The 11,901-nt window shown below is 44.2% G+C and overlaps 1 protein-coding gene across 1 annotated transcript in view; it reads right to left on the reverse strand.

The window, feature by feature from the left end:
* The window catches only part of LOC310784531 (uncharacterized protein), an 88,335-nt gene that overhangs the window by 55,853 nt on the left and 20,581 nt on the right, over positions 1-11,901 (reverse strand). The window contains exons 3-6 of the mRNA XM_083645514.1: positions 9,184-9,245; positions 7,523-7,777; positions 3,478-3,561; positions 8-124 (exon numbers count right to left, since the gene is read on the reverse strand). Of these exons, the coding sequence (XP_083501640.1) occupies positions 8-124; positions 3,478-3,561; positions 7,523-7,777; positions 9,184-9,211 (484 nt within the window). The 5' untranslated portion in view covers positions 9,212-9,245. The remainder of the gene's footprint in view (positions 1-7; positions 125-3,477; positions 3,562-7,522; positions 7,778-9,183; positions 9,246-11,901) is intronic.

Below are 11,901 nucleotides of genomic sequence, written 5' to 3' on the forward strand. Positions count from 1 at the left end.
CACTTACCAACAGGTGCTGCTTCTCCTTGTGTCAGAGGATCAGTTGAACCAGTAGTTCCTGGGAGGTCAGGGTGCTTCTCCTTCATGGATCCTTTGTCAATTTGTTTTATTGTCCTTTGTAAGGCTGGATGACACACAGACACACACAGTTCTCCAGTTAGGATTCATCATTCATAATCATGGACTAATGAGTAGTCCTAAACACCCCAATGATATTATACCATTAAACTTTTATTTAGGCTATGAGCCATAACAACAACAAAAAATACATAGCCTATCGATTCTGTAAAATAAATAATCACTGATAAGCTTTATGATGCTGAATACCAGATAAAGTTTGATTCCCCCCTATATATACACAGTATATATATATATATATATATATATATATATATATATATATATATATATATATATATATATATATATACATATATATATATTACAATACACGAACAGGACAGACGAACAGGCTCAGACACAGCAAAAGAAAAGAAAAGAAAAGGAAGAAAAAAATATATTATCAACGTTCAATATACAATGTGGTGCTAGTGCTACCAGCCACATAATGTGCTTATGTGCTTGTGAGAGATATTGTGCATGGGATCCCATGCAAGGGGTCAATGAGAAACCAGCCAAATGAGTCGAAAGTTATTATTATTATTATTATTATTATTATTATTATTATTATTATTATTATTATTATCTTATTAGTTAAGATTATTGAATGACTTTTGCATTTGTGCTTCAATTACCACCAACTCTCTGAAGATGCTAATAATTCCACTGTAACTGCAATTAGTGCCGACCTTTGTGAATTGGACTGTTTTTGCAACAAGGGTCATTTGCATATGAAGGGACCAATTTGCATCAAATGTATGCATATTACCTAATTCAAATACAGGCAAATAGCACAGGTGCACCTAGAGTCTAGGTCCTAGACTGCATGACAGGACAGTTGAGGTGGTGCATGTCACCCTTTGCGAGTGCTTTGTGAATTACACAATTTGTCTTATTTGCACATGTTTAGCATCAGCAAAAGCCACACAATCCTTTTGGGCAGGGGTCTTCAAACTTTTTCAGCCGAAGAGAGCAGGGAGAGGGAGGAGGTGGGGAGAGAATGGGAAATGTGGGGGAGGAGAGAGCGGAGGAGAGGTGGGGAAAGTAGCAGGGGAAGGGGGAAAGAAAGAGAATGGGTGCCATGCTTTAAAATGGAATGGATGCCATGCTTTAGAAAGGTGGAGGGGGGCGGGGGGGTTCGGGAACGGGAGGAGGTGGGGAGGGAGAGCAGGGGGAGTATGGGAGACTATATGGAGAGAACAGGGAAAGGAGGGCTAGCTGACACAACAGTAACAAATTACAGTAGTAATAATAACACATCGAACAATTATATGATAGATAAATATAGACACACATTTTGCAAACGGACATTTGTCGATTTCTTAGCAACCAAACTATGCTTAATTTAATTGGCTGCAGCCTTTAGTAGTGAATCCGTTTGCCAAATAAACACATGTTCACATATAGAGCTTATGGGTGCCTCGCTTTAGGGTAGAATGGGTGCCATGCTTTAAATAGTGGCGGAATAGTGGGAGGGGATAAAATGGGTGCCATGCTTTGCTTTGGAGTAGAATGGGTACTATGCTTTAGAATAGTGGGGGAAGGGGGAAAGAGGAGAGAGCAGGAGAGGGGAGGAGGGAGGGAGAGCGGGGGGTGTGGGGGAGGAGAGGGCAGGGAGAGGGAGGAGGTGGGGAGAGAATGGGAAATGTGGGGGAGGAGAGAACGGAGAAGAAGAGGTGGGAGGGTGCAGGGGAGGGAGAGCAGGGGTAATGTGAGAGAGGAGAGAGCAGGAAGTGGCAGGGAATGGGGAAAATTGGGGAGGAGAGGAGGAGGGGAAGGAGCAGAGGAGGGGAGAAAGAGGAGAGAGCAGGATAAGGGAGGGGGAGAGCGGTGGGTTGTGGGGGAGGAGAGAGCAAGGAAAGAGAGGAGCTGGGGAGGGAATGGGAAATGTGGGAGAGGAGAGAACAGGAAGGGGGAAGTGGGGAAGGAGAAGGGGAAGGGGGAAAGAGAAAGAGGGGGGGGGAGATCAGACAACTGACTACTCTAGACATTAACCAGAACTAACTAGGACACAGGGGATCTAGCTAATCTACAGCCTAGTCTGGCCTGTCCTATTCTGCTCTAGTCTGATTTTATAGCCTGAACACTATAACCGATCTACAGCCTATTGTTAGGCTGTAGCTAATCTATCGCCTACCTAAGCTATTCTAACCTCCCGGCAGAGCTCAACCAGTGATGGAGAGCACCGATGCCCCCCACCCTGGCCCCCGCCCCCAGACACATAAGGCGTGGGAGAGAAGGCCAGGCCGGGCCTATTTCATGCAGTGTCTCTATAGCTCTAGACTTCTGTCACGTGCATCCAGTATTGTCAGGGACCCTGCTGGTCAGTATTGTCAGGGACCCTGCAGGTCAGTATTGTCTGTCAGGGACCCTGCAGGTCAGTATTGTCAGGGACCCTGCAGGTCAGTATTGTCAGGGACCCTGCAGGTCAGTATTGTCAGGGACCCTGCAGGTCAGTATTGTCAGGGACCCTGCAGGTCAGTATTGTCTGTCAGGGACCCTGCAGGTCAGTATTGTCAGGGACCCTGCAGGTCAGTATTGTCAGGGACCCTGCAGGTCAGTATTGTCTGTCAGGGACCCTGCAGGTCAGTATTGTCAGAGACCCGGCAGGTCAGTATTGTCTGTCAGGGACCCTGCAGGTCAGTATTGTCTGTCAGGGACCCTGCAGGTCAGTATTGTCAGGGACCCTGCAGGTCAGTATTGTCAGGGACCCTGCAGGTCAGTATTGTCTGTCAGGGACCCTGCAGGTCAGTATTGTCAGGGACCCTGCAGGTAATCCGCTACCGCTCTATTAAATGCTCCACCACCCCAAGCGCAGTGCGTAGTTTGAATGATCACAATTCCAATTGTTAGATCTATGCACTTGTCTAGAATTTCCTAGATCATGCTGTTTTTTTCTGTTGTTTTTATTTGTATAAGATGTCTTATACTGCTACATCCCTATGAAATACTGTCTCTATAGGCACTTTATTTTGTGCACTTTAATTGCCCTGCACTTTATATCTGAGCCAGATGATTCATGCTTATCAACAAGTGTATTTGTCTCATTTATTATGTTTTATTGTTTTATACCTACATGTTTTTATACTTTGTCAGTGTGATTTGTTATGCATCTTTTATGTTTTTAAGCCCCTTGCACCTCAATTCCATATAGTAATAATACTGCAAATGGTAAATAAACTGAGGCCACTTCATAGCTGTCAGCCAGCTCTGCTGCCCGGCGTGGGCTCACTAGGAGGAGAGGAGAGGAGGATTTCAGTCTGTCATCCACTGATTATCAGTCTAACCGAACAAACCTGCTTACCACATCCTGATAAGAACAACATGGTAGCAGGACGAGCCAGAGACTAGCTTTACCTTCAGTCTGAGTGCTGTCAGTGAGAAGCTGAGGAGGAGCACACAAGGAAGATCGTCTGTTCTCCGAAGTCTCACTGATAGCCGCTGGGAGAGAGAGAGAGACAGACAGACAGTGAAAGATTAAAAGGGCTTGAATTTAACACAACCGGTCAACAGCTCCTATTCATCCCAACTCTTTAATTTATTTTTATCTTATTTAGTTTTCATACATTTTAGAATGTGACGTTTTGAAACGATGCAAGTAACCTACTTGTATAGCAGGTGGTGGCAGGGACATAAGAAAGGGGGGGACACAGGGGACATGTCCCCCCAACTTTTTAAGAAGGCAGTATAGACGGGTTTCTGTGCAACGTCATCACATAGATGCGCGCGCATCGCCGGGGTAGAAAGCCGCTCCACACATTAGACATGTATGCTCCACACACACTCGTTTGAGTTGACTGCCGCCTCGCCTGGAAAGCAGACGAGAGCAGCCGAGCGCATGTCAGGTGAGGCGTCAACAAGTCGAACACCCCCGCAGCACACTCACTGCTGCTTTTCTTCTTCTACAGTTTTGTTTAACAGCGGTTTGTAAACAAATTAAAACATGCATTAGCACCACCCACACTCACTGCTCAAATGACCCAGCCCTTCAGATTACTTATTTTATTGTTAATGTAGGCATTACAGGTGGTATTTATGTAAAATGCACTGGTGAAAGTGGGCCGGAACCCTCCGGTGCGCAGTTCCTTTAAGACTTTCTGTGCCTGAACGCCGTTGGGGGAAGACATGCAGCTGCCTGTCAATCAAAAGCTGATTGCTGCAGAGTGCAGAAGCAATCACGATTGCATAATTTCCAAGGAAACACATGGCTGACGTTATGTCGCATAAACAACAGTAGTCTGTCTCATAAATTGCTTCTAAATTGTTCCAATGCAGTGTTTTAGACCTGTCAGTGGTTTTAATCGTGCTGTCTATCCACCTTATTTTTGTGAGGCTCCCGCTGTAAAATAATTCTGGGAGCAATATCCGGTCTAGAACGTGAGCAGCTGTGTTTACGCTGGCTTGATGCTGCCTGGATAGTACTCTGCACTGCAGCCCATGACTGCAGCGCGTGCCTCCTCGCATCGCATTTCCGTGTCGAACTCCGACGTTAAAAGTTTGCTCGTCACAAAATAACACTCGTTTTGGGAATGTAGCCTAATGATGTTATCTATCACATCCGCTACCCTGTTGCTCGTTGAACAAGTCGGCATTTATCAGCTCAGCTGCACCGTTTACAGACGGGCTGTGTTGTGTCAAGCTAGACGTAACGGGGGAAGAGGACAGCAGAAGGAAGCAGAGAGAGAGAGAGAGAGAGAGAGCTTTTACGCATGGTTTCATGGCGCCTCCGATGCGTAAAAGTCCTTCATCGTTCATTCAGGAATGTTTTCAAGATGGCATTTGATTGTCTTGTCTGCCCACCCAGTGCCCAATTCGGTGTCTGTTCTTTGATTCCTGGTGGGAATCTTTTGCTTTGGATAAGGATTTCTCTGCTGACTGCATGGATTTCTACTGTGCTTTTTTCCCTCTGTCTCCTGCATTATGAAAAGCTTTATAAATCCAAGCAGTAGGCTAATTCTCAGTAATTTACTTAGGTTACTGTAGGCTACATATTCACCTTCCAGACAGCTTCTAGAAGAAAAAAATGCTTTTAAATTAGCTGTTTGATAAAACTATTTATAAATCTTATTAATAAAAATGTTTATAAATGAGCCATTTAAATTAAATTAATTAAATTGACAAATGGAAGACTGATGCTGATTTGCAAAATGCAATTTAAAATGTGCATTTTTTAATCCATTTTCATATTCTTGCTTATTCATTTTCATATTATTTGTCCTTTGCATAATTCATTTCGCCTTTACTTTACCAACTGTTTTACTTAAAGCACAATTATGCCACACTGTATACAGGTGAATTAAGTAGGCTACTAACTTGCACAATAAATAATTAAATAAATAATTTGCTATAGACTACATGATGTCAAAAATATGCGTGTTCAGGAACGCATGAAGCTGGGGCGGGAGGAGAACAATGACGCGATGAAGTTTGGAGTAGTAGTTCAATCCACTTTCATCCCTGGTAAAATGTAGAGTGACAGCTTGGAATAGATATAAAATTGAAGTTTCTACACTTCACCGTGGGTTTGTGATGCACCTGTGTTGAACCAATGGGCGATCAGCTCGATGCGTTTCTCGTCATCCTCTGTCCCTGTGCGATGCGTTTCTCGTCATCCTCTGTCCCTGTGCGATGCGTTTCTCGTCATCCTCTGGCCCTGTGCGATGCGTTTCTCGTCATCCTCTGGCCCTGTGCGATGCGTTTCTCGTCATCCTCTGGCCCTGTGCGATGCGTTTCTCGTCATCCTCTGTCCCTGTGCGATGCGTTTCTCGTCATCCTCTGGCCCTGTGCGATGCGTTTCTCGTCATCCTCTGTCCCTGTGCGATGCGTTTCTCGTCATCCTCTGTCCCTGTGCGATGCGTTTCTCGTCATCCTCTGGCCCTGTGCGATGCGTTTCTCGTCATCCTCTGTCCCTGTGCGATGCGTTTCTCGTCATCCTCTGGCCCTGTGCGATGCGTTTCTCGTCATCCTCTGGCCCTGTGCGATGCGTTTCTCGTCATCCTCTGTCCCTGTGCGATGCGTTTCTCGTCATCCTCTGGCCCTGTGCGATGCGTTTCTCGTCATCCTCTGTCATTGCGCGATGCGTTTCTCGTCATTCTCTGTCCCTGTGCGCGCACGCACCCACTAATGTTTGTATACAAGAAACCCGTCTATAGGAGCCCTGCACCTTTTGATGTCCAAAAACTAACGTTATGTTAGAAAACTGAGAAACGGCAGGCACTAGGACCATGCGGCTGCCCCATCTTCCAGCGACCGGCCCAGTAGAAGTATACTGAGTGACACTGGGGCAGCCCAATCAAATCTCTTACAAGGCCCAGCTCTCCCCCTCTGTGTCTGGGCTGGCCCAATCAAATCTCTTACAAGGCCCAGCTCTCCCCCTCGGTGTCTGGGCTGGCCCAATCACATCTCTTACAAGGCCCAGCTCTTCCCCTCGGTGTCTGGGCCGGCCCAATCACATCTCTTACTAAGTGGCAGCAGTGTAGAAGTGAGTCACTAAAGTAGTAATCATAACAGCACAAATAATTTACAAAAATCTCTAAATATAAATATACAGTATTTACCCCAATGAGAAAAGAAGCAAATGTGATGGTTAAAACTAAATAATGACATCACAACAGTCTAATCCTAATGTTAATTTAAAATGTGATATCCCTCTAAATCTGGCTTCAAACGGCCAACATTTTAGAAAGAAATTCTGAAAAAATTGAGGGAAGAATGTGGGCCTGGCTGAGAATGTGGGCCTGTACAAAATATGTATCCCCACCTTTGAAATCAAAGGTACGTCCATGGGTGGCGGTAAGCAAGTGTGTCGCTGGTGATGCACTTTTGGTGCGAGTTGAGAGAAGAGTCATTTCGACTAACGTTACACCTTTTCAACATGATAACCAAATTCTGACTTTGTTATTTGTGATTCAAAGCATTATGGTGGCACAGCGTTGTCGTCTTCTTCTTCTTCTTTACCTTGACAGTAGGCGTAGTTGCTGCCCTCTCATTGTGGACTCCAGTACTACACATTGCCCAGTGTACGTGACCTGTCATGTAGCATGCGTCTCACAGGAGCTATTGCTCTATGCGTAGACTGGGAAGTCTTTAACTGCGGTGTTCTTGCAAACGCGGTAATGAAGATGCAGCATCAGGAGAGTACTCAGCTTCAGGAGAGTCATCACCGCCACCACCAGTATCTAGACTCCACAGGGGTGATATATATCTGGCTGCTGCTCAGGGCTGATGCCGTTCGATCTCAATATCTCCCTCTTGTGTCTAAGCCCCAAAGACTCTTGACAATAATTCTCATTACATTCTGTAATGCATCATTCACTCTGCTATTGTAATACACATTGTTTTATTCATTCACCAGTCTCTGCTCGATTGAAATGAATTTAACCATGACAATTAGCCTACTCACCTTCCTTGAGCTTGTCCATAACAAGCGTCTGGTGTTTCATAAGGATATCATAGAAGATATCTTTGCCTCTAATGCCACTGGCATCCAGTGACTTATAGAGTTCGCTCATCTGCTCCTGAGAGGTCGCTTTAGAGTTGACATAATTGTAGGCTTCTTCCGAGATAACTTTGTCATTCAGGAGCTTATATAAGATTAGTGTGACCCTGGTCACTCTCTGGATCAGCTCTTCCCGGTGTTTATCCACAAAGTGCTTCTCTGAGGAGAAAGGGAATGAAAAATGACACAGTTAATATCAGGCTGTAATCACCTTGCGCTTTGCATCTAGCCAATTTGAAGGCCCTTTAAGTTTACTATGCTTTGTGTCAGATTCAAAGTGTAAGGATAAAACCAGTCCTCAGACCTGTCGTTAGGCTCAATCTTAAGGGGGGCTATGAAAATGCTCTGGGGCTAGGAGTGGGCAATATGGCCCTAAAATAATATCACAATATTTCAGGGTATTTCTGCGATAACATTATTCTCGACAACACATTGTTCAACAAAATCCCATCAACCCACAAAGTGCGGTACAAGAGACGAGCCCTGCTCAATTTCTATGGGAAAAAAGCTTTGTTTTTAGCAAAAGAAGAGGTGTCACTCTGGTCTCAATTAAATAGCCTCTTGTAATTATTAGGTGTTCTGCAATATTAAAACCTATCTGGCAAACTAATGGCTTACATACATTCTGATGCAGGACTTTGTGGACAAAACAACAATGGAATGCTATTAATTGTGTAGAAAAAATGTAATTAATTTATATTGTGAGTAGAGTGTGACGCCATGGTCGGTGGAGCACAGGGCCGTTCATGTGAATCATGAAGAAATTCATGGTACTCAAACACACATGTCCAATCAACACTAATGTTACTGGTCATGTGCCAATAGAGAGGAGAAAAGAAGAAGTCTTCTGCATGCTTGTAATATGTCTCTGATATTACAGCACTAACCCGGCACATTTTTCTCTCAAGGTCTCTGGCAAGGTAGGCGAGGAGTGGACTAATCTCTCCCCAGACTCAAATAATACGTTGAATCGCTGCGCTCTGCATACTACATAAGTGAGTCTGTGCCACTTCACAGACACTGCTGGTTTTTGAAGGCGGGTTGAAATTGAATGAGTGACAGGTCATAGCACCGATGAGAGAGCGGTTCGAAAAATGGGCTGCGCCTCCCGTGTCGTCTGATCGCAAAGTCGTTACTGATTGGGGAGGACTGAATCCATCACTGGCCAATCACTGGCCAAGTATAATATAAGTATAATAAATAATAATATATAATATAATGTAGATAAGGGAAATAACAGGAGAGAGTGAAAGCTATTACCAAGTATGCACTACATTATCCCCTTGGATTAACTTCTAGTTATTTAAATCCTAGTGAAATCACACAATTTTACTCATTTTGCTGGGGACTCCCCTGCAACCCCTCGTCAACCTGACATTCGAGTATAAAGGACTAGCTGCCACTGGCAAGGCTCCAAGTCGAAGCTGGCGCAGAAGTAAGGCATAAACCCAACCAATCATCAGTGCATGCTTAAACCTAACCAATCATCACTCCTCATCCGTAAATTTAACCAATCACCACTCCTCATGCCTAAACCCAACCATATAAAGTCAGACTGGACTCACCTGATGTTGCAGTCTGTGACTCCGCCATGATGTCACTCTACTGGAAACCAGTTTTTAAGAACCTGGAAACACAAAAAAGCCAAATGAGTAGAACATAAATTTATCTCTGATTTACATACTTGATCCTGATCAAAGTTAAAGTGATGTGAATTTACAACTTTGAAATGCACCCCAATACTGCCAAAAGTCAATTTGGTGAGGCAGTGAATCCTCACTTGTTGCTGCACTGCAGAGGCCATCAATTGTTTTGTATCAAAAGTAATAATACTACTGTAGAAAGACAGTCCTGGAAAATTATATTAAAGTACAATTGAAAATCAAATAAGGTTAGATTATAATTCTGGGTTTTGAACCATTTAACTAAAATCATTGCTAACAAACTAGGAGAGAAGTGCATGGTAAAATAGACTTAAACAGTCCTTTATTTAGGTCATTTTGTGTGTGGAGAAGATTTCCCACCAGTGAGCAAACTAACAACACAATTTTATTTGGACAAATGAGTATTTTTTATACCATTATTGAACAGATAAAAGTAGAGAGAGACAGCTGGAAAGACTGGGAGATCTAACATGTGACAAAGGGGTCTGGATTCAAACCCACGGTGTCAGAATCAGAATCAGAATCACTTTTATTGCCACAATATGCAAGCATTAGATATGAAGAATTTGTCTTAGTGTAAGTATGCAGCGTAGTGGTCATATCAATATTTCGAGATAAAGAAATAGGAAAATATCCAAAGACAATCACAACAATGACAAGATTGCAAGTGCAAGCCAATATGTACAATATACTGTATCCATGAATAGGAGTGTTAAACGAATACACCAACTTTTCGGGAGTTTCGCTCATTTGCCATATCCCCCATACATAACCAAGATGGACACTGCCTTTACCATCACTCTCCGCGCAGTATACAGTGAGCTACAGTCGTCAAGTTAGTATCGCCATAGAAGGGAGGCTATGGTACAGCCGTTCAAAATCACCAAAAACAAACGTCTAACAGCGCCAAAATACATGTTCTGCTTTGGGTACTCACCACGCGATGAAATATCACTATACGGTGCGGAGAGTGACATTGAAAGCAGTGTGTATCTTGGTTATCGGGGTTATGGCAAATGAGAGAGAAACTCCCAAAAAGTTGGTGTATCCCTTTAAATAGGCAGTAAATGTGAATTTACAGTCTGAGTTAGATAGACACAAAATTAAATAGGAATTACAGTCCAAGCAGTGCTCGATTTAGTTAACAGAGCAGCTATCATTAGGGATGGGACCGATCCGATCCAATATTGGTATACGTCAGATCGGCAATACGTCATTTTGTAGGCACCACATGCCCTTTTAGGTTCAAAACACAAGCCTCTCCCCGTTGACTTCAATGTAAAATAGCACAACCAGAAAAATATATAGTCATGACATATAGTCAATATATTGTCATGTCATGATGTGTTGGGGTCATTAATAAACTATATTGATTCTGTTATTTTTCTATAATTTTTTTGGGTAGTGCTATTTTACATTGAAGTCTTGTGTTTTCGCCCTAAAAGGGGGCGGGGCCTAATTTGTACAACTATTGAAGGCTAGAATTCATTCTCTGAGCCTCTTCACAGCTAAGGCCAGAAAGAGCTATACATGAATAATCACTGGAGTCTATAGAATGTATAATAAAAAGATTTATTCAATCACAACATTAATGGAAGCATCAACATAATGATTAAAGCATCACTTCATCACACTCAATCTACAAACTACTTAATCACATCTATAGCTAATTGATAATGATAAAGCTGTAGATGGGAGCCTGGCTGATCGAGGGACCATCTGTTTGGGCAGAGGGGGTTACACCCTGTGGGACAAGGGCAGTCTAGGGGTTGGCTAACTTCCCTGTTGTGTTTATGGGGTCCTCTCCTTTAACTCACCCTTGTCTTCTGGCTGGGTTGTGGTGAGAGTTCAGTAACGCAAGTGCACGTACGCTAGCCTACAGGGGTATACAACCCTGTGCGCTAGCCTACCGGGTTCGCTATAGCTATTCACGGATTAGCTAGTAAGCTCCTCTCACGCTAGCCGTAGCTAGACGATAGGCTCGGTGCCTTCGCCTTGTTCTCAGGGTACGGCTTGGAGGTTGCTTTAGAGGCAAGACTGGCATGCTTAAGGTGGATGGCATCCACCCTACCCCATTGGGCGCCAGCACTCTATCAAAAAACCTGGATAGTTGCCTAAAGCCTTTGGCATAGTCATCACGCCCAGCCAAGCGCATAGGGCGCGCGGCGATTTTGACGTCATCGCACGGGGCGTGTCGGGGGGGCAAGGCCTGAGCGAGGCGCGGTGCGTACCTGGAGATTTTTTCTAGCAGCGCGTCGGGTTTTGGCACATTGTCAACATGGACGCTTTTGAGGGAAGACTGTCAGAACAAGTCCGCCTCTACCCGCATCTCTATGACACAACACGGAGAGACCACAAGGACCAGCAGAAGTCCACCAATTCCTGGCGAGAAATCGCCAGCACACTCGGAGCTGAGGAAGCAGTGTGCAGGAAGAAATGGAAGAATTGCAGGGATCGCTTTGTTAAAGCAAAGAAAGCGCAACAGAAAAAAAGTGGGGATCCTGGTGGGCTGAAACCTGTGCCACTCATCCTAGTGGAACTGGAATGGCTTTCTAGTTTTGTCAAACATCGCATGACGGACAGCAACTTTGATTTGGAGGTAAGCTACTTTTTCCCCCA

This window comes from Poromitra crassiceps (assembly GCF_964638095.1).
Source record: "Poromitra crassiceps genome assembly, chromosome: 10".
In the NCBI taxonomy this organism is placed as follows: domain Eukaryota; kingdom Metazoa; phylum Chordata; class Actinopteri; order Beryciformes; family Melamphaidae; genus Poromitra; species Poromitra crassiceps.